We start from the raw sequence: 22,244 nt of genomic DNA, 5'->3' as shown, positions 1-22,244 counted from the left end.
CTCAACTAAGTACCCTGTTTGCTTAGAGTGGACCTCAAAACAGAGGAAAATAAGCTGCTGAATTTTAAGCATTAAAGAAAAGGACTTCCTTCAGTGGTAAATCACAGAAATCACACAAGGCACAGCAAATATTCACTGAGTGTTGTTTTTCTTCCAATTTCCTTTTCTTTGTTTATAACCAGTCACTTTCAGGTGTCATTCTTCTGCACCATTCACAGCTTGACACAGCACTTGCTTGCTAAAACAAGGTTTAACCTGTTTGTTACCAGAATCTTGACAATGTACAGAAAAAAACATTTTGGCTTGCTTCCATTTACTTTTTTAAAGTTTGGCTGAAAGTAGATATGGAACATTAGGGAGTAAGGTCAAGTCCAGCAGATCACATGTGAAGCTGCTTCAAGTAAGGGTATTCTTATCCTTAAGACATTTCAAGAATGCAAAAGTCTTATCAGCGGTATGCAAGACAGAGCGTTATTTCACAAGATTTTGTATCCCCCTTCCCACTTTGCCTTCCATCTAACTCATCTACCACACAGTCCCTGTGACCCTACCACACTGGTCCATATAAGGAGCATGTCCACATCCTTTATATGCCAGCATTTGGCAACAAAATAGATTATTTATGCCAGTTTGGGCCAGAGAACATGACTTGAGTTAGCAGCACTTCATAGGCTCCTAAGAGGCTTGCTGCTACTTGTATTTGCCATACTGTGCATGGTGGACAAAACTCACAGCCTCAGCCTCCCTGAACGCCCACAGAAAGCTGGACAGTCTTTCCTTTCCCAAGATCAGAGCATATATTTCATTTTAGTAAACTTCCTTTACTTTGTGCCTGGGCTAGTATTGCCCTAGACCTGAATAAACAGAGTAATTAACTTTGAGACCTGCCTCAGTCTACAAGAAGTAGACAGAGATGCTTCTTTTGTCTGTTAAGGAGGAAGAGAACATAGGTTTTGGGGAGTTAAGGAGTTAGTAGAAAGCCATGTCTTGGCTTCTTATCCTAAAGACAAAGACTCCATGAAGCATGGCCAAAGTCAAGAGGTCTTCTGATCTTCCACACTAATTCTCCCTCAGATTATCTCTCTTTTCTTTCCCCAAAGAAGATCTTATTAACATTGGGCAATCCCCATGAGCCATGCTATGATGAAAGGACAAATAAGGCTGTAAATATGAACAGAAGATAACTAAATGCCATTGGTTGTATTTTATTACATTATGTTCTTTTCTCTTTGTATTTATGGAAGTCAACTCTTTCTTAACAGAGGAACAATAAGTTTCTAATCAGTGTAACAGTGATCAGACTCTAACAATATCCGTGTAACTAGTCAAAAATGAACCTATGAAAACAATACATATTTCACCTCATTACTACCAAAATGGGAACTATGCAGACTTTTCTGTGCTCCTTTTCAGTAAAATGCAGTTAAAATTAAGACTAAGCTTAGTACACAATTTAATATGAAATGGATTTAGTTGCATTTCTACTAAAATCGATAGTTTAAGATTTTAAATTAAAATGTAAGGTATAAACTCAATGTTTGTAACTAATATGTTCTAAGTTTGTGCCTCTGAGAGAAGGCTTTTTGAGCATTTATTTTGATCGCAAAATGTGATTCATACTGGGGTAAGTAGAGGGTAGTTATTTCCAAAGTAAACATGCTGATCATTTAATAAAAGTGCAAAGAATACCCGGCTTCCTTGTCTTGTCACTTTAGTATCATAAAATTGTCCCATTGCAGAATTGTCTCATTCAGATCTGTCTTCAAACAGAGAGCAGGACTGCCTAGCTCTGGAAACATGTTCGGTATCTGCCTCTAATTTTTAACTGTCTTTAGTCTTGTTCTAGTAGGCAAGCTGTTGTTGGCTCTTCCTTTGCTCTGTTTTGATTTATTCCTTCTCAATTTTAATTTTAAATGAGCAGAAGTGGCTATGGATTGTACAGATACCTACACTGGACTACTTTAGGTTGCAGCAGTAAAAAATTATCATAATCCTAGAAAACGCTCATATGTGGTCAGCCTGTCCAGAAATGTATGTATGCCCAAAGAGGACATACTCAACATCTTTCTTTCTATAGCCTTAGTCAGTTGTCCACAGCAGCTCCAATAACAAAAAATATCCAAGAAGTTATAAATGCTTTGGCACAGGGAGCCAAGATTGGTTCCAAATTGGAAGCAGCCTCAGCCCCAATGAAGGTAGTCCTCAAATTTGTACTGAGGTGGGAGAATCTGAGTTTTTTAATGGTGAAATGCAGATAGCAACTGTCAGAATCATTCAGGGCAACAGGGCTGCAGAGCCATCCTGTAGAACCACAATGGATTTTCAAGGGTGTCTGTTGTGTGAAACGTGGGACTACTGCAGAATTAGGACAATTACCTAAATACAACAGTGTCTCATTCTTTGAGCTTGGCATATGTAATGGCCTGTGAAAATTTTGCTCCCAGGAAGGCTGAATCAAAATAGTTGTTTGGGATGTGTCATTTTTCAAAGTTTGCTTGTCAGAGTTTTTCATATGAGAATGGAGGCTCTTGTCATTTGGAATGCCTTCACTGTTGTATTAATTGTACTGTCCTCTCCCAATTGCTCATAAATGGAGCTATTACAATTCAAATAAATGACTGCAGTTGTATCTAGAAGATGCAGCCTGATAAAAATCTGTCCTAAAATCTTCTATAGGAAATCACTGGAAAGGTAAATAGATTTTATGAACCAGATTAATTAGTTTGATGTGCCTGCTTTGTACTGCTTTCATGAAACAAGTCAACATTAAACACTATGCAGCCAGATATTTAAATAGGCTTTGCTTCACCAGAATTGCTAAAATGGTGCAATATATCCTTATATAACCCTAATATATCCTAAATCTTTATTTCCTAAACAATTATTGTCGCTTCCGTATATATTTTCGTAGTTATTTGTTTCACACCAGCCTTTTTGGTCTTGGGAAATCATAATGTTGAATACCTAACTACAGAATCACACATCATATCCACACAGCATATAGGGGAGCAGAATCTTTTCTTCACGTATGGATATTTTGCCACTAATTTATCTATATGAAAGAGTGGTCTTTAAAATGCCATAGACAAAAGAAAACAAGCCCTTACAACCATGGAATTCAAGTTGACAAGAAAATATCCAGCTTTTCTTCTTCATCACCGCCAACAATGATAAATATATTTCATGATTACTGCTCTACAGTAATCTTTAGAAAATGCAGATATATTGCTGGATATTGACTCTATTAATTATAAAGGTATAATTTTCATAATTATTCTGATTATCTCATCCACTTGCCCTGTGTCGTTAGATGAGAAATGCAAATTCCAGAAACTTCATTACAATTTTATTGCTCATCAGAAGCATTTTTTACTCTCGAAATATTCAGTGTAGAGACAAAACAGGGAAAATATGCTGAGTGCAATGAAGAGCAGTGGAATGCCAGAGTACTTACACTAAAGGTTCTTTATAAAGAAGCTACTTCTTAATATTTCTTTATTGACACCAACTGAAAAAAGTCAAAGCTTATCTTTTAAATTTGCTAGTATTCTTTCTTTGTACTCAACTCTTATTTTTCAGTCACACTAGGGTCTTCCCTGTTATTTTGTATTTTGTGTTTCCTTATTGCAACTTCATTAGAGATAGATACTGACAAGTGTATAGCAGGTAATAATTTCTGTACTAAAGACAAACATTAACAGTGACTGCGACAGGCGCTGCATTTTGTTCAAGTTACAGAATCCCAATTCCAGTCATTCGCACAATGTAAATATTCTATGCCTCTTAAAAAGCCTAGGTGTCTTGGAAAAACTTCAGACTAATGAACTACACTGGACCCATTAGCCTGCTCATGCAGTTGGTCTTCAAAGGAACTACACCGAATTATACCAGATATGAATCTTTTCCATTCTTTGTTCCCAAAATATTTCTAGATACAGCTTAAATTTTTAACCCTGTGCTCTTTTTGCAACATTCTTAAGCTGTGGACTGTTAAACAGCTTCTGCATCTCCCCAGAGATGCAAATCTCTAGCTCCAGTACAAATGGGGTTTGCAAATGCTTGAGGGCGGAATGTTCTACATAAACGGAGATGGTGTCATTACTTAGCACTGTGGGAAGCATTTCAAAAGCTGAAACACCCTTGCCTTCAAAAGCAGGAAAGTTTCTAGAGAAGTCTGAGTCTCCTCATCAACCTTGTTTGCAAAAACTGATAAACATTTGATGCACTAGAGTTCAGTGTTCTTCAAAGCCATGCACTCCTCAGCTTAGCCCCACTTCCAGTCCTTTGTGTTAAAGGGGTCCTATTGGGGGATATATGCTCAACCTATAAATCTGCATGTCAAAACATAGTCTATATCATGAAATAGTATTTCCTTCAAAGTGAATCAATAAGTATAATTTTGACTGATTAAACCAAATATCTATTTTTATTAGTTAGCTAAAACCACAAAGATTATTTCTAAATTCTCTTCAGACCCTCTGTTTAACCAGTCTGTGTTGCAATGCTTGGCCTGCAGCACTTCTATTTTTAGCTCTAATGGAACAGTCTTAAATTGCTTATTTTCTGTTTACTAAAGTCATTGAGCTTGTAACCATGGCAACTGTGGCAAGTGCCACAGCTTAACTGTTTTATTAAATGGATTGAAGATACAGCTGCAAAACTTGAAAGGCCAGCATGTCAATTTTATACATAGCTCAAACTGCCATATATATCACATTATAGCAAGTACTACATTAAATATGAGGAGCCAGAATTTGATCTTGGTCATAACGATATAAATCTTTACTATCTCTTTGCTCGATGGCAAAAAGAAAAAAAAAATAAATTATTCTTGTGTAACACAAATCAGGATTGTTTTTGTCAAATTGCACAGCCTGTCAAGTTTCAGTGATTACTGCATTTGAATGCATAAATTGCAGACGATGTCCCTTAAACCAGTCCCTAGTTATCATGGAAAGACACCATCTCACAGTTGTGTTTGCATGAAGCTTTTAGCACATTATTGTATTGCTTACAGCAAGCATTATTTTTGGAACCACTATGTTATGTTAGGTTAATAGAAGGAATTAAATCAAAACTAATGACCTTGTCAAATGAAACTTCTTAAGAGTTATACTGGAAGAATTAACACAAAGAGTTCTTTAAATCTGTAATTAGGCATTTGAACAAGAACACCCTGAGTACCAGAGGTGTTGAGAAATTATACCTTCTATTCATTTCAGTATAAGCTGGGTATACTCTATATATATGAAAACTAGGGTACTTTTAAATTCATACTTCAAATTATATATAACAGTTAAGTCAAATACTTCTGAAGATTATTGAAAAATATTACCACTGTTTAGATGTTTTTTGTGATAGAATATAAAACTCCATAGGATCCAATAACAAATATCATTTTTAACACAAACCTAAGCAACATTATACAGCCCCCAAAAGACTGAGAGCTAAAATAAGAATAGTGATATATTTACACCCATAAATATTTAATGCACGATTCATCCTGTTGTAATAGAACCAAAAGTTTGAAGAATGTTTGACATTTGGAAGAATGGGGTTCTGCTCTCTTCACTAGTGTTGTGGTTGGAACACTGTTCGCATTGCTACTTTTGGTGCGAAATGTCTACATATTGCAAGTCTCTCTATATAGGTACTTCTAGTGGAAAAAAAAAAAGTAAAATTGACAATTTAAAGGAGATATCTTTTAAAAGAGGTAATAATCTATCAAAAGGTGTATTTCTTTCTATGAAAATATTCCTGTTTAAATTAAAGAATAGCGTGTTTGATGTTCAATCATTAAATTAAAAGAAATATTCTTCACTATCTGTTGGTGTAACTGGAATTACTGGAGTGAAAAAATAATGAAGTTTCCTTTCATTTATATATTTCTTTCTTTTTTTCTCTATCTGCAGGATCTACCTTCATTTGCAACACCCACATAATTCCAGTGAAAAATCAAGAAGGAGTAGCAATGATGTTTATTATTAACTTTGAGTATGTAACAGATGACGAGAATGTGGCATCTCCCGAGAGGTGCAAGCCAATATTGCCATCCAAACTTGTAAATCGTAAGTTATTCATTGAAAGTTCTCTGCTTACCTCTACTCTTAGCTGTGAGAGTCATTAACCTGGGCAATAATGATACCAAAGAAATGATGCAGTCCCCTCATTTCAAAACAATAAGAAGTTAAATGCAGCAAACCTGTTACAATGTTGGCGAGATAATCTATCAAATCTTTGGTAGTACTAACAGTATGGATCTTGTGAGTACTGCTAGAAAATATAAATGCATTAAAAGTAAAACATTTCCAGAAGTGCATTACCCTTGACAAAAATTGATTATGAATGGAAAACTGCAAAAAAAGTATTATGCTATAGACCAAATATTTCACATTAGCCTATTCAAAACTGGGTATTTCTATTTTCCTTTCTAAATAAAAAATAGTTGGTGGTAGGTTTGATTAAATTAGACTAGAAAATATGAAACGTGGAAAAAAAAACCCATAATTAAACACCCTGATTTTATCAACTTGAAGTATTTAATTTGGCTTGAAAGATGTGGAGTTTTTTGGATATACAGGAAATGCTTTTGTTTTCATTCCACTCTGGAACGTAAGTATTGTCAAGATCAGAAAAATCTACACAAAACAAAAGTCCACTTCTTATACTGCTATGCTGCGTGGCTTTCTGTCACACTATCTGCACAATGTGTGTTCTTTTGCTGACCTTCACTCTGCAGCAACAGCACACAGTCTTTCTGCTTTGCATCTCCACTCACGTAATCTCCTCTTACTACAAGATTTCCCAGAACACATCCCCATTTGTACAAGCTCTTAGTAAAGCACAGCGTGCTCTAACCGTGAGCGTTAACACTTGCCCCTGGCTAGCTCAGCAACAGTTGGAAAATACCTTTTCACAGTGTAATAATCTTTAATGTTAATATGATAAAGTGACCTGGAACCTAAGTTTTCTGATTGTTAAATCAACACTTCAGCGTTCTCTAGAGAGGAGACAGAGACGGGTACATCTTCACTGAGAGAAGCGAGGGGAGAACTTTCCCAGTGTAAGCACTATGTACTACCTGAAGTGATGACATGCTGTATTACTTTTTCTACTAGTTATGTTGAGATTGTAAGGAGCAGGCCTGTAGCTGTGCATATAACAGCATTTACCAGGTTCCTTCTGATGGCAGTCTTTGCCATTCTTCATAATCTAGACTTTCTGCATTGTATCTTCTGGACAAAATGCATAGGATCTCACTCAAAGCACTGCGACTATTAAAAATACATAAACAAAAAGTCCCCCCATCATATTGCCAAATCATTCACATTTTTAAAAGATTGAAATTTATTTCTATAACTAATTGGGATACTAAAAAAATACTATTTTCATTAAGCATGGAGAAAGAGCTCTCACTGAATCACTCTGGATGGGCCAAAGTCCTTCCCTTATGTCCATATAATCCTACAATGGTAGGAGGTATAAATCTGTGGAAAGGAAAATCCCCATCATTGGAAACCAGCAGTCTGCAAATAATTATTGTTCACCAAATATCACATGTTTTTAAAAGAGCCTTTGTAAATATTATTTCCAATACATATTTAAAATCTTGTGCTTTTATAGTTCCTTTTCTTATTCTGTTTTGCGGGGTTTTTTTAAATAACCAATACAGCAGTTTTTTTCATTTTCCTTGAGATACCAAGAAAACACTATTCTTTTTCTAGTAATGTTATCGTAAAAATGCCATTAAAGAGTAAGAGAAAAAATAATAAAAATGCATCAGAAAAAAATAAAAATTACATCAAGTAAACCCCACTTATATTCTGTTTCTATTTCAGGATGCCATGATTTTGTGAATTTTGAACACTTTGCTTCCTGGTTGTAGAAAACAATTTTATAACATAAATAAAATTGTTCATCTGGTCCATGCTTAATGGGGTTTTATTGAAAAAATGGAAGGTAAAATACCAACTGGGGGGAAGGGGAATGAAAGAGCTTCATGTCCTGAAAAAGAGCTTTTTCTTCTGCTATCTGCAATACATCACTGTACATTTCAAGTGTTGTCACTTGCCGTATTTTAAAGTGAAAAGCCGCTAAAGAGGACATCCACACAAAAAAAGCACTCAGTCAAAACATCCTTCTTGTGTTTAACAGTATTTACACCTGACATACTTAGAGGATTTCCTTGTTGAGAGTAACTGAAAAATGAATAGGTGGGTTTCCAAGCACAGTACATAATAGAGAAAGATCAAGGTGCAAAAGGAGGCAAAGAAAGGTGACTTGAACCATTTTCCTGCTGGTGGGTACAGCCAGATGCCAGAAACTGGCAGAAACTAGAGCAGACACATGGCTGCCTCTTACTCCCAGTTGCTTGTGGTTTCAGAGCAGACTGTTATGTGGGCAGGATGGGAAGAATGGTGATACAAAATATGCTACATAGCCAAAAATTCCTCTTGGCAGAGAGAATTCTCAAGAAAGAGGCCAACATGTGCAAAACATCCAGAAATAACTGCAAGATATTGTGTACAGTCCAATGGTGGGTTTGAATTAAAACAAACAGACAAATGCCTTGAAATTTAGAAAAGGCAGAGAGAGACCAATAAACAAAAACAGAAGTCACAAAAAAGGTGGATTGTTTATCCGTAAAATCATTTTTTTTAAGTCATGTTCCCACCAGAAGGAAGGCAAACAGCAGATTCTCTGTGAGGAAGTTCGTTTTTCATCATCTTACTCTATTTAGAACATATATCAACAGGTGAAGTCAGTAATCTGTTTTCATTGGATCTCACACCAAATGGACAGTAATGGGTATTGGTTCAGGAAAAAAAAAAAAGCAAAGAAACAAAATCCCTTCAAATCCAGCAACCAATTTAGAGAATAAAAATAGAGAGGGAACCAGCCATATAACAAGTGCAATACATCTCTGACAAACAAGCAAGACAAGCAACAGCTAATGACAAAAGACAAAAGATTTCAGATTGCATTAACATCTACTACCCAGAAGTACACAGATCATGAGAGATTTCTTTCCAGAGCTCCTTAGATTGAGTTTTCTCATATTACAATGTCTTTTCAACATGAGAGCAAATAAAAATGACTGAGTCAGGTTGCAGGAGAGAAGGACCAAAAGTCAATAGGAAACAAAAAGATTACAGTTATTTTCCTGACCCTAGAAAATAAGATAACTCTTCCATACTACCATTCTTCCTCTAATTGATTTATTAGGAGTTGACACCAAATTTATCAAGTGTAACTTTGAAAAACCTGTCCGTTTTCTAAAAGCATCCATCCTGCTAGCTGCAGCTAACAGTTTTGAACAAGACCGCTTACCACAGTACTTGCCATGACTGAAATCTAACACGATGTAAGAAAAAAGCATTTCATGTTGTACACACGGTGCCTTCTGTTTTCAAAGGCTGTAATAGAAAAGAGGGATTCCAATGTGTTAAAAGGCTGAGGGCCCTCTGAACAAATTAAAGACCTATGGAAGGCAACTGATACTTGCTAAATTGAGCTTAGGGACTACATTTAGTTCTGGACAGGCAGAAAATTAAGAATTTACCAGCTGAATACTGACAGATATTTTAAACAGTTTGTAAGCTGTTTGGGACAGGGATCCTGTCTTTTGTTATATGCCATTACAATGGCTAACACAGCTAGGTTCTGATTTATCATTGGGCTTGGCAGATTATGATAATAATAGATTATCAAAAAAAATAAATGGGGGTATGTTGTCAGGAGTCTGATGACCACATTTGAGTATAAATAAAATTCTTTCTAGTCTGGTGCTCAAAAGCTCATATCTCATATGCAGCAAAATGCTGAATAGGAAGTAATGTGAAAAATGAAGATACTGGCTTCACAATACCAGTGTAAAAATCCTTTCAGCTGATCCCTTTGTTCCCTTTATTCTTCCTTACAAGAATTTATCATCAGTTCTCTATGGAAGTCCAGCCAGTGTTTCTATAATCAAATTGCAAATTTTTGGAAAATCCTAGCATGCAACACATCTGTAAAGAACTACTAAATCACAGCCAACTGATTTTTCACTCTTTTCTGTTTCACTGCTTTTGTGTTTTGCCACAATTCTGTTTTTCAATCTATGCCATTTCACTAGTAAAACAAAGGAAGTCTTTGTTCATATATAGCTCCTTTTGGAGAAAGACAAAAAATATCACTAAACTTTTGTCATATCTTTTTGTTTAAATTACTAACAAAATTTATTGAATACTATATCTGTCCCATCTTTATATTCAGATAGGTGGGGAAATTTCTTCTGTAAGCGCTTATTCCATGACTGGGTAACATCCCCTTCCCCACTGAGGATGTATTTGTACAATGAGCAGCTAAAGTGAGACTTACAGAAACTGGTTTCTACTATAGATGCCCATTCATCATCCAATTACTCTTTCTAAATTTTGTCTCATTTCCAGAGATGAGAATTGTATTCATTCTTACTTCAAGTCTTTTCTAATAAGTTCATTTGCTTTTTGTGTTGCCATTTCTTAGAACATGTAAATGTTTTATAATTCCAGAAATTAACTTCTACACTCAAGAAAAAAACACTTAATAATTTTACCCTACCTCACTTTATCTGTGAAATGCTTGAAGACAAAAATACCTGCTTTCTAAGTGAAAGGACATTTGTTCAGCATATTAAAGTGTTAAGATCAAAAGTTTTGAGCTACATAGGGCCTAAAAATGGATTTTACTCTTACTGTAACAGTTCTTATGGACTGGTGCTCAAAAGCTCCTATCTCATATGCAGCAAAATGCTGAATAGGAAGTAATGTGAAAAGCGAAGATACTGGCTTCACAATACCAGTGTAAATACTGGTCACAACCAGTAAGACACTAACATTTGCTTGATTGTCACAACGACAATAAAAAATTATTCCCAAAAGCATTGTTCATAAATTTTCATGAACCTAATCATTTGCCAAGGTTGTATAAAATTTTCAACTCCAAACTGAAATAATGCATAAATAAAGGATATTTAGCAAGGCACTTTTAGAAAAAGAGAAATCCTTCCTGTTAGACTCACTATAAAAGAAAAAAAGAGTTTTCTGTACATTTTCTACAATGGACTAAATTAAGAAGACGTGATTTTATACCAATTTAGGAAAAAAAACACCCTGTGAACACTACTGAATTATCATTTAAATTTGTCTACTAGTAAAAGTTGCTAACCAAAATAAGATGAGATTAGAATTCCTGTACAGTGTGTTGTACAGACTTCATTAAACTCTTTATTATAAAGTGTTAAGCCACTATAACTTCTGTATATAAATATGGCTATCAAATCATCTGTTGAGAAAAGGAATGTAAGTGTCCAATTTTATTCCCAAATTTGTCAAATGTTCCAAAAATTTACCTTACAGAAACATTACAGAAATTTAAAGAACTAGTGGTATAACTTAATATTTGCTACTGGCACCTGATTCTGCTCTTCAAAGCTGTCACATACTTTGTGTCTGTAAAGCTAGTAACTGCAAAATATCAAAATCAATCATGACACGGACTGAACACAGAGAAAATCAGCAGCCATTTCACACTGACAGAAAGTCATAGATTTGTGGATACTGACTTCAATATGAAGAATGTTGCTATGATTTTTCTACTAAAGTAGACCATTTGTGGAATTGTAAAGTATACACACCCACAAGATGAGAAAAACCTCTCAGAACTTTAATTCTGAGCAGTCTTCATTTTCTGCCCCACCTAGAGCATGCTGCTTTTTTACTGACCTATAAGTGCTTTTTCTAACATTTACTCCAGTCCTGTCTAAAGTAAAACTCCCATTGATATGTATGCTAAAATAGCTAAAGCCAGATGAGGTAACTTTATCACAAGTTTTATTAGCTAGAAGTATTAACCTATAAGCTAATACTCGTTCCCTAACACAGTGTTCATTACCTCATGGGAGAAAGCCCAGAAAGTTATTTGATTAAATATATAATCGTGTTCTGCCAAAGAGGGATATTTGAGGATTGTCTTATCATTTTATCACTTAAAAATCTATAAGCCTATTAAAGACACCCTGGAATAATTTCTTGGGTTTCTTCCTATAAAGGAAATTACAGGACCTGTTATACATATAATAAATGCATAATTTTTTGTTAAGGTTCAAACAAAATAAACAGGCTAATAATATTCTTAAAATGGGTAGAACTATAACCAAGGAGATTCTTCAAGGTGCTTACACTTCACCAGGTTTGGCTCTATCGTGGTCCTAGCAATGGAGTTACACCTCAAGAATAGAGATCACTGTATTCACTGAAGTTACAAGTCAAGCAAGCACAACTGAAATTCAAAACAGGCCTTTCCTTTAAGTCAAACAGTTAACTCAAAAAATGTTGTTTTCCTCTGTGCAGAGCACTTTGCTATATAAGTAGAGCACAGCAGCTTAGTGAGAGGCAAGCGTGTATTTTTTCTAAACATATCTGGACAACAACATTGTCATGAAATATTGTATACTGTTTGATACATACAAGTTTGCACATAGAACGTGGCACATATAAGCAACAGTAACTTCCCAACTTTGCCCAAAATGTAATGAGACATTTGTCCAGGGTCTTATTTTTAGCTGCACCACTGGGAGCAAATTCATCATAAGTGAGGGCTAGTCAAGAAAAATTGTGTCCAGGAGGGCAAAGGTTTCTATCTAGCCAACCAGCAGCATGGTTCTGACAACCCCAGTGTCAATATGTGTATTTGTCTCCAAGGTAAATTACAGTGAATGTTAGGTGAACTGAGTCAGTGCTGAACTCTTAGCAAAGGAATATAGCCAAACAGCAATTGCCAGTAAGAGACAGAAGAACCTCTGGTACTTTCACCTTCAAGCGCTCCACAAATACCTAACTTCCTAATTAACAGAACAGCCATTTAGATAAATAAGTTCTATTAGTCGTCTTTTACAGACAGAGAAAATACAAGTGGGGTGGCTATATTTCTGTTTCCTCATGACAGTTACTGTTGGGGCTCAGATCAGAAAGCAAGCCTCCCTGGATTGTAGCCACTGTAATTAGCTGTTTGCATTACGGCCTCTACCAGCGAGGATCACAGAGCTATTGTGCTCCATCTTGTACAAGCATTCAACAAAAAAAAGGCAACCTCTGCTTAAAGAGATTACAAATCAAAAAGAGGGAACGACACAGCTTTCGGTAGCTTTCAGTGGAGGTAACTTGTGCACGCTGGACAAGAAAATGAACTCAAGCTGACAATACTCTGGCTATGCAGACACCCTGCAAATTTTCCCTTTGCTATTTAAATAAATACACAGTAAATGTGAGAAGTGAGTATGAAAAGGCTTCTTAGATTGAACTAGATCCAGGAGGTTTCTTCCAGTCCTATATTTTTATTCATTTTTAACAGGTCTCCTACCTATTTGTTCTTTTCTGGACATTTAAAACAGGTGGGTTCTGTGAGGCAACTTGAAGCCTCACAATTTTTCCATTTCATAATGATTTTGCAAAGGCATCCCACATTTTAATACGTAGCCTCAGGAAAGTATAAAGGCAGTGAGTTTTGCATCATTCTTTGATAGAAGAGAGAGACGTATGTCTCTATTATTCATAATAAGCACTGGCACAGAGAACTTAACACATCTGTGCACTTGCTAAATTGCATTAGAGATTTTAACCTTGGAGAGGGAGCAATCAAAACTACCAGGGTATCTCAAGCTTAGACAAAGAGGACTCTACTACATAGCAGAAAAAAATATCTAAATGGATTTGAGAAGCTTTCAGATGGACACTGGTCATAAGGAATATGTTTTATTATTTATATTATTCAACATGGAGTAGACATTATTTTAAGATAAGCAAACAAAATAAATCTATAGATAAAATTAAGAAGATTTACCACCACTGTGTCTTATATCTCAGACATAAAATCCTATCGTTATTACTTGACTACATTAAGGACCATAGCATCCAGCCAAGGTGGGCATTTCAAAGACCTGAAAGCAATTGGCAAAGACACATAGTCCTGAGGAGTTCTTCCCATGAAGAGATGAAATAAGTGAGCCCTATGAGGAATATGAAATTTTCCTAAGGTTATACTTTGAACAAGTGTCAGTGAATAAAGCCTATTATTCCTAAGAAGATTATGAATTCTTCAACTTTTCAATAAGTTTCTTCCCAAAAAAAACTTGGCATTTTCTAACAAAGAAATTATCACTAAGAAATTAGAAGTTCCATTTAATGAGAAATAGCACGTTAGTCTGGATACATCTACATTAGTTTTCTGTCTGAAAATTTAGCCAACTTTAAAACTTGGTAATTTGAAATATATATTGATCTATGCAACAAACTTAGTAATTATCAAAGTACTTCTTAATGGAATAGTTCTTAAATTTTCCAAATAAAAAGGCAATGTACTTTCAGAACAATTCTTCTGCAGATTACATATATTGTGTATGAATTCAAGCTACCTGAATTTGCTTCTAAAATGTGTGGAAATTTGATATTCTACCTCCTTTTCTTAATAGTCTGTATATTTTTGAATCTGTTTCTTCTGAAGCTAAAGCTTTTTGTAAATCTAGTTTAATTGTATTTCAGATGATAACAACCTTTCGAGTGGCTCTTCTTCAGGTAAATCTATCTTCTAAAATTCTATCTACTAAAGTCCTTTTATTGCTTTGTTCTGGTTCTATTATTTCAAGATCTCATTACATTTTATATAATTCTAGAAGAGTGCAAGTCAAAATATGGCTCTTGCTCGCACTCTCTGAATACTTAATTCTGCAAAACTATAGATATAACAGCTAAACTATTAAATCTAGTATAATTATATGACCTATTAAATCCAAACGTAGCGATACTTTTCAGCTCATTATCACTGAAAGTTCTTGTATGCAGAGCATAAAAAAATTTCAATCAATATATGAGACAAAACACGCTGCAGAATTTGGTAGTGGTATATAAATTCAGTGTTAAAACATAAAGAGAACTTCTTCAGGCTTCCTGTCTCAGACAAAAGCAATATCTTTTATTCTATGAAGTCTGGCAACCAAGGTCATGAAGGGTCAAGAATTTCTTGATAACTTGATCTAATAGATGGAATTAATTCTTTTTTCCAGCTACCAAAAAACCCACCATATTCTTAGCAAGAAAGCAAAATATTGTGCTATTTGATGAATTCTTTACATATAGTGTTTGCTGTGATGCTTGCTATTCTATTTCACTGCAGTTATTTACTTTTTTCTTCTTTTCCACTTGTAATTATGTCTAAGAAATAGAAATGCAAGAAGTAAAGTCTCTTTCTGAGGGGAAAAAAGATTCTTTTTTCTTGTGGCATTTTCCAAAAACACTGTTAACTCCTATAGTCTTAACATAATGAATAAGATCTAATAAAATTACATCTCTATCAACATACAGAAAGCAAACCAGACAGGTAAATGTACAGGTTCATATTAACATCCAAAGTTATAATCATTCTGTCTTTTGAGAGAGACCCTCACAAAATTATTCAGACTAAATTCACTGGTCAGCCACACGCAGCATAGACCTACATGTAGCCAGAGACTTCAATCCCTTCCTTTCATGCTTTGACAGGCTACCTCCAAGGCCTACGTGTAGACAGGAGGATCTGGAGCCAAATTATTCTCTTGGCCATTCTCAATAGTACCTTTTAGGAGAAGTGTAGCCTGAGGACAAAAATGTGCCATCACCAGCACAGAGATAAAACTTTCTCACTTAGAAGGAAACATAAAGAAATTACTGTTACTAATACTGATAGGACTCAAGTGCAACCTTAAATTTTAGGGAAAACTAAAGGAAGAACTGAAGTGCCAAAATTAAAGTAGACCATGCTGGAGGATTAAAAAAAAAAATGTGTATGCAGTATCTAAGAATTATAAATTTAAGCTTTTAAAGTTAATAACTGGGTATGCCTTCCTTTTCCTGTCTGAAAAGATATGAAGATTACTTAATGAGCAGAGCAAGAAAATGATCCACTTATGTATGCTTCTCTACATTTGGGGGAAAAGAAATGAAAGAAAAACATAATTGGCTCTTGCTGTAATTCTCTGTCCTAAGGCTTGCTGAGCCCAGACCAAAAATAAGGTAGCATCACATGCCTCAGTGTTTGCATAGAGTACATTCAAGCATTTGCTGCTATTTCAGACGGTCAGTGTTTAGGGATTCCATTTCTCAAAAGAAATTGTTTCCTTCAGTCTGTTGCATGAGTTGTTAGATGGCATTTCCAAGCCTTTGAAAGGCAATTCAATAACTGACTGTGTCTTTATTTCTGATCCTGAAAATTCCTTGACAGTAGGCATTCAATTTTCAGAAAATCTTTCAGCAAAGAGCTGCCTTGTGTTCCTTTTGTGAAAGCAATTTTTCTCATTGTTTGGGGAAATTTCAGAACAAAAGTATTGCTGCATTAACCCATGGTCTGGAGGATAATCTGTCATAATCGATCTACCTTACCTGTCCTTATCAAAGAAATCTCTCTCTGTTTAGAATTGGTTGATCTTTGTGGATATCTGTGTTGTATTCTTTAACCTTATATACTGAAAAACTAACATATGTTTCATATTACAGCCAGACCAGTCATCCACTATGATAAAACTATACAGAACTTGATTTTCTCCAACACTCTACCACAGTTAACAAGTTGTACCTGAACGTGGGCAGCTCAGAGTTTGGTTTAGTTCTCAGACTAGGACAGGTGGTACGTCATACCAGGAAACAGTTCTGACAGTTTCTACATCTCCCTTAGTTTATCTTGTGTAAACTTTTTGTGCATGTAGCTCTTTTGGTTTGATTTTGTAAAGTCCAAATCTAGAGGAGGTAAATCTAGCTCCCAGATAGGGAACCTGAGACCAGCTACCATTTCTTTTCCCTTTGGTTGACTTACTGAAAGCAGCTTCAGATACTGGTTTCTGGATAACTACTTCTCTGCATCAGCATGAAAGTAACAATGCTACTAGAGATGCTACAAAAACTGGCTGAGCAATTCTTTGAGGAGCCTTTATCACCTCCCAGCTGCTATCTCTTGGGGCTACCCTTCTGCGGTGACCAGGACAGGAAACCAGGAATCCCGTGTGCATTGACATCAGCTAAACAGACTTTGGGATAGCACATAGCATCTACCAGTAATGCTAAAACCACTGAAGAAATTGTAGTGAAAGTATAGCTCTCTCAGTTGTAGGCGTTTCTCTGATTTTGCCACTCTGTCTAGTATGTAAGTATAAATTTTCATCACTAGAAGTCTGAGTAGTACCTTCACTGTAGCAAGGCGATACTCAGGCCAAATATGATTTTCCTTCCTTGTTAGAGAAGGCTTACATAGAACAGACAGGGGAATTACTCGCCACATAAGTCTATTGTGTTACTAAAGAAATCCTTATTCAACTACATTTTTGCTAGAATACCCTATTTTCAAAATTAAGTTTGTATTCATGGAGCAGGAAATTTGCAACCATGACTGTCGCTGTTAAGGTCTTTTCAGAACCAATTTTCATTCTCCCTTTTTTTTTTTTTCCCTCGCCACAAAATTCTATATGATGGCATTTAGTGTTTAAGAATTGCAATTTTCCATTAATTTTAACATTTACCATTTCAATACTTACGGAAAAGCAAGGCTATTATTTTTTCTTATCAAGATAGGTTTTTTCCTACACTTTTTTCGCAAAACTATTAACCAAAACATTTTATTTCCATGAATTCTAAATATCTTCTCCTTTGATCTCCCAAAATATCAGACAGCATTAAAAGAGGCTTTCAGAAGGCAAGAAAAGTCCATTTGAATTTGGGACTTTGGAGATAACTACATCTGTGAATAATTTAGAAGTGTCCTTTCTTATCTGCAGTATATTTTTGGACTGAGTTCTACTATTTAGAAACTCTGAGGGTTAGCTGAGATAGCACAGAGAATAAATGCAACCAACAGCTTAACTCACTTGCAAATTACTTATTCAGTGAAGCAAGATTTGAAAGGAGGAGGTGGAACGTAAGCCTGGAATTGTGACTCAGACTCAACTGCTTTCCTCATTTGCTCTTAGCAAGCCACAATTACACAAATCTCTGACTCAGCATTAAGGAGAACTTGGCAATCTAGTCTTCAACTTCAATAAAACATAAGGAATTTAATGCAACATTATCTGTCTATTTATAGTAAATAGCTAGTTGCGTCTCAAAAATGTTTTAGTATTGTAAGCCAAGATTAATCTGCTCTGACACCATACCTACGCAAAGCAGGGGTTGCCCACTTTCAAACAAAAGATTTTACCCCATAAACAGTATGCCAGGAAAGCTTCCACTGACCCTTCCAGTCTCTACTGGGACACCAGGCCTGAGGTTATGAATTTTGCTTCATGAAAAATTGTATTATTACTGAGCTGAGTAAGGAAGTGTAATGTAAACTAGACAAATTCTGAATTGGTCTCTCGATAGCTTTAGCTGCAGTACTGCAGGACAGAGCTGAATGTCCAACACATCATATATCTCATTATCTATACACTGAAGAAGAATAACAATACTCCTCCTCCAAAGAATATATGGATTAAAATGCAGGAAATAGGGATTTTAACTTTGAGACCATATATTACATTTTATAGAAGAATAGCAAAAAGCTAATCATTTAAGTTTTCTATTTCATGCCCAAGAGTCTTAGCAAGAAGCAAAATTCTCACTGAGTATTCTTTCCAGCTGAACTGCAGTTAGACAGCTAAATCAGTAATGCAGTATAACATGGTCATATTAACTTGGTGAAGCAGAAAAGACCATCTGCACCACCATGAATATGACTAAAATAGAGTGCCAGCAAAAAGCCTTTAACAGTGTCTAATGCCAGAAACCTTATGAATGGTATTTTTAAGAAGGTCAATGTAATTGATGAAAAAAGAATTATAGTATTTGTTTCACTTTTGATGCAATAAGCTTTGAAAATTGAATTTTAAACTGCTTTGCAACTCAATTCTGTGTGCATCGATAATAATAATTTTTAATGTACTTCATTAATTTCAACTGTAAGCAATTTGTTCAAGTATACTTAGTAACTTAGAAGAAATATGCTTGTTCCCAAGGTGCACTCTGCTGAATATCACTGTGCAGATTGAAAATTGGCACCTCTATCTGCTGTTTAAAATATGCAAGACTCTGGTTTCATGTAATAGAGATTTCTGTCTACTGTACTGTTTTGTGAGTATATGAATTAGAGTAATAGATTCAATAATAAATATTTGGAATTCAACAAGATTTTCAGAAACTGTTGAGGAAAAAAAAGGAAGATTGTTACATGAATTTATATTTTAAAGTAAGGGGAAAAGCGTGGAGATAAATGGCCAGATTTCTAGATACTGAGACGTTATCAGTAGAGTCTCACAGGTTCTTTATTATTAAATACATTTTCAAATACTTGGATAAAGAAGGTGCAAACAGCATGGTGAGAATGCTTGTGAATGCACAAAATTATTCAGAGCATGATATGAGATTTACAGACATATCCTGTAATACTGAGCGGCCAAGTGATAACACAACAAACGAAATTTTTTACAGACATAATAATAGAGACTGAATTATCTGTTACCAATCAAGAAAGAAATCTCTCAGCTGTTGTGAAAATGTCTTAAATTAGCACAGGCTAGGAAGATAACTCAAAAAGGCAATCAAATATTAGGAATTATAAGTAAAGGATCTAAGATCAAAACAAAAAGCCGTTATGTTACTGTATTGATCCCTGAGTCTGGGAGTAGCTAAGGCCACTGTCAAAGATGATTACATTAGAAATGAAAAGAAACTGAGAAGAGTGAGGATGATCAGAGGTACACAATACAGCTACGCTAGAATTCTTCAGCTTGGAAAAGAGATACAAATAGGAATGCAACAGATGTAAGAAAAGCTATAAACATTATTGAGACTATAAAAAGGGATCAATTAGCTATTTTTCATCTCATAAGAACTAGCACCCTCCCCAGGGCAACAGGCTTATAGCAAGCAAAGTGAAGTACTTTTTCACAGAGGTATGCTAAAATTATGGAACCATTTCCTATAGGAAGTTTAGCAGATCAAAGTACAACTGTGTTTCAAAAGCACTGAGACAAATCCATGGAAGAAAGGTACACCAAGCATTCAGTTTATGGTTTGAACACAATCTCTGACTCGAAATTTTCTGAACTGCAGACAGCCAGAAACTGGAGTAAATTTACCAGGAGAAATAACAGAATGTAGTGTTAACATTTCAGTAGGGGATGATAAATTTCAATGCTAAATATTAATGACTGTTAGCTAGCTACAAATGCTGGTGATTAAAACTGACTGAAAAAAATGAAATCTTATCCCAAACAGAATTTCTTATCCCAGTAAGAGGGAATAACAAGACATTTTGACGTGTCCTCTGAGAAATCATTTCGTTATTGATTCACTGTGGAAAACACTCGTGTAGCAAAGTGATGAGTGACAAGAAGCTATTAAATAAGTCACACCGTTTATGCAATGACATCTGATCATTTCAATTATTTCAATTATTGTATTTTCTTGGCGTTTTTTTAGCATTACTTTTTCTAAGCTGTTTACTGTGGTTTCTGTACATCAGAAGTCCCTGTGCCTTCATCTGTGAGTTGTATTATACAATACCTTAAAATAGTTACTATCTGGGTTTGGTTTTTTTAGAGGGACAGTCTGTAGATTTTACAGTTATTCCCCTATATTTTCCTTATTTGCACCATATTTTACACTTCCTCTCAGCTACTGATATTTCTTATAATTACACAAAGTTGTTAGTTTTCCACACACTCAGAATAGCCTACCCTGCCATTCAATATACCAAGACCAACTAAGCCCACACCCATGCAAATGTACAAAAGATAATTGCATTGTATAGGTGCAACTGAGGCTTGAGAACTGTGTTGCTGTTTTTTCTTCCTGTGTGTTCCTTTTCATTTTACACTCATACAAAATAAGTGCTTCATTTAATTGTAAAATGTAAGTATTGGAAAGGATTGTGGCAAAACTGATACACAACTTATTTTTCTTTCCTGAAGGATTATCACTGGTATTTTCCTGTTTAATTAGTAGCCAATAAATCAATAAATCAGCAGTACACTTGTAAGCACATGGAGTTCCACTAATAATAGAATCCAAAAATACATATTTAGGACAAAAGCTACCAAGCAAAGTAGTTTGACATGTTCTAGCAGTCTTTTATAGATGCACAGATTTTTAATTTAAAAACCATCAGAACAGATAACCTTATCTCTTTTAAAACAGACTGTAGAATCAATGCTGCTATCCCTATTCTACGCTCAATAACTTAGGTCTGACTGAAGTATGAAATCTTTTAACACCGTGACTATAACAAACTTACAGCTATATAATATTTCCATATTCACACATTCCATTGCTAAGTGTTGTAATTTATTAGGAATATGTCAATTCTTTATAGCTGTTATTATGCACTCTGTGTGAAAAAAGTGGATTTTCATGACAAGAAACTAATATCTAATATTTTCTTCTTTTGTATGTATTTACATACAGGCAGACTTTTTGGGTTCCGGTTACCTGGACTGAGACTTTTAACATACAGAAAGCAGTCCTTACCACAGGATGACCCTGATGCAGTGATAGTTGATTCATCTAAGCACAGCGATGACTCAGTGGCGATGAAGCACTTTAAATCACCGACAAAAGAAAGCTGTAGTCCTTCAGAAGTGGATGATACAAAAGCACTGATTCAGCCCAGTAAATGTTCACCTTTGGTTAATATATCAGGACCTCTTGACCATTCATCACCTAAACAGCAATGGGACAGACTTTACCCTGACATGATACAGACAAGCAATCCACTAACTCATTCCAGATCAAAGGAAAGTATTTGTAGTATACGGAGAGCATCTTCAGTACATGACATAGAAGGCTTTACCGTCCATCCCAAGAACATTTTTAGGGACCGTCACGCAAGCGAAGGTATGGTAGAAAGTCAATCAGTATTCTCTGATGTACTAAGAAAGGAATTATTGCAATTTTTCATAGTAATTATCATCACTTTGTAAGCAAAAATAAATATAATCAGCTCTATACATTCAAAGGCACACTAAAAATATTAAGGGCTTAAATATGCCAGGCTTAGTTACACTTAATACTGCTGTTGATGTCTAAGCAGACCAATGAAATCATAGCGTTGTTGTCAGAGTACCATCTGCCTTCTGTATAGGGATATAGCAAAATTGGGCCCAACATTCTTAAAGCTAATATTGGTATTTGGAGGGGAAAAAATCAGGTGACTAAGTTAAAATTGCA

The 22,244-nt window shown here is 35.3% G+C and overlaps 1 protein-coding gene across 6 annotated transcripts in view; it reads left to right on the top strand.

Annotated features, from left to right (window-relative positions):
- KCNH7 (potassium voltage-gated channel subfamily H member 7) overlaps positions 1-22,244 on the top strand; it is a 239,617-nt gene that overhangs the window by 136,804 nt on the left and 80,569 nt on the right. For 5 of the 6 annotated variants that reach the window (XM_063341904.1, XM_063341900.1, XM_063341901.1 and 2 more), the window contains exons 3-5: positions 5,913-6,068; positions 14,562-14,594; positions 21,483-21,911. In XM_063341904.1, coding sequence (XP_063197974.1) covers positions 5,913-6,068; positions 14,562-14,594; positions 21,483-21,911 — 618 coding nt within the window. The remainder of the gene's footprint in view (positions 1-5,912; positions 6,069-14,561; positions 14,595-21,482; positions 21,912-22,244) is intronic. The other variant, XM_063341902.1, reaches the window with a different exon arrangement.

This window comes from Chroicocephalus ridibundus, chromosome 7, assembly GCF_963924245.1.
Source record: "Chroicocephalus ridibundus chromosome 7, bChrRid1.1, whole genome shotgun sequence".
In the NCBI taxonomy this organism is placed as follows: Eukaryota; Metazoa; Chordata; class Aves; order Charadriiformes; family Laridae; genus Chroicocephalus; species Chroicocephalus ridibundus.
The sequence above is the reverse complement of the archived record's forward strand: the minus strand, read 5'-3'. Positions and strand labels throughout refer to the sequence as shown.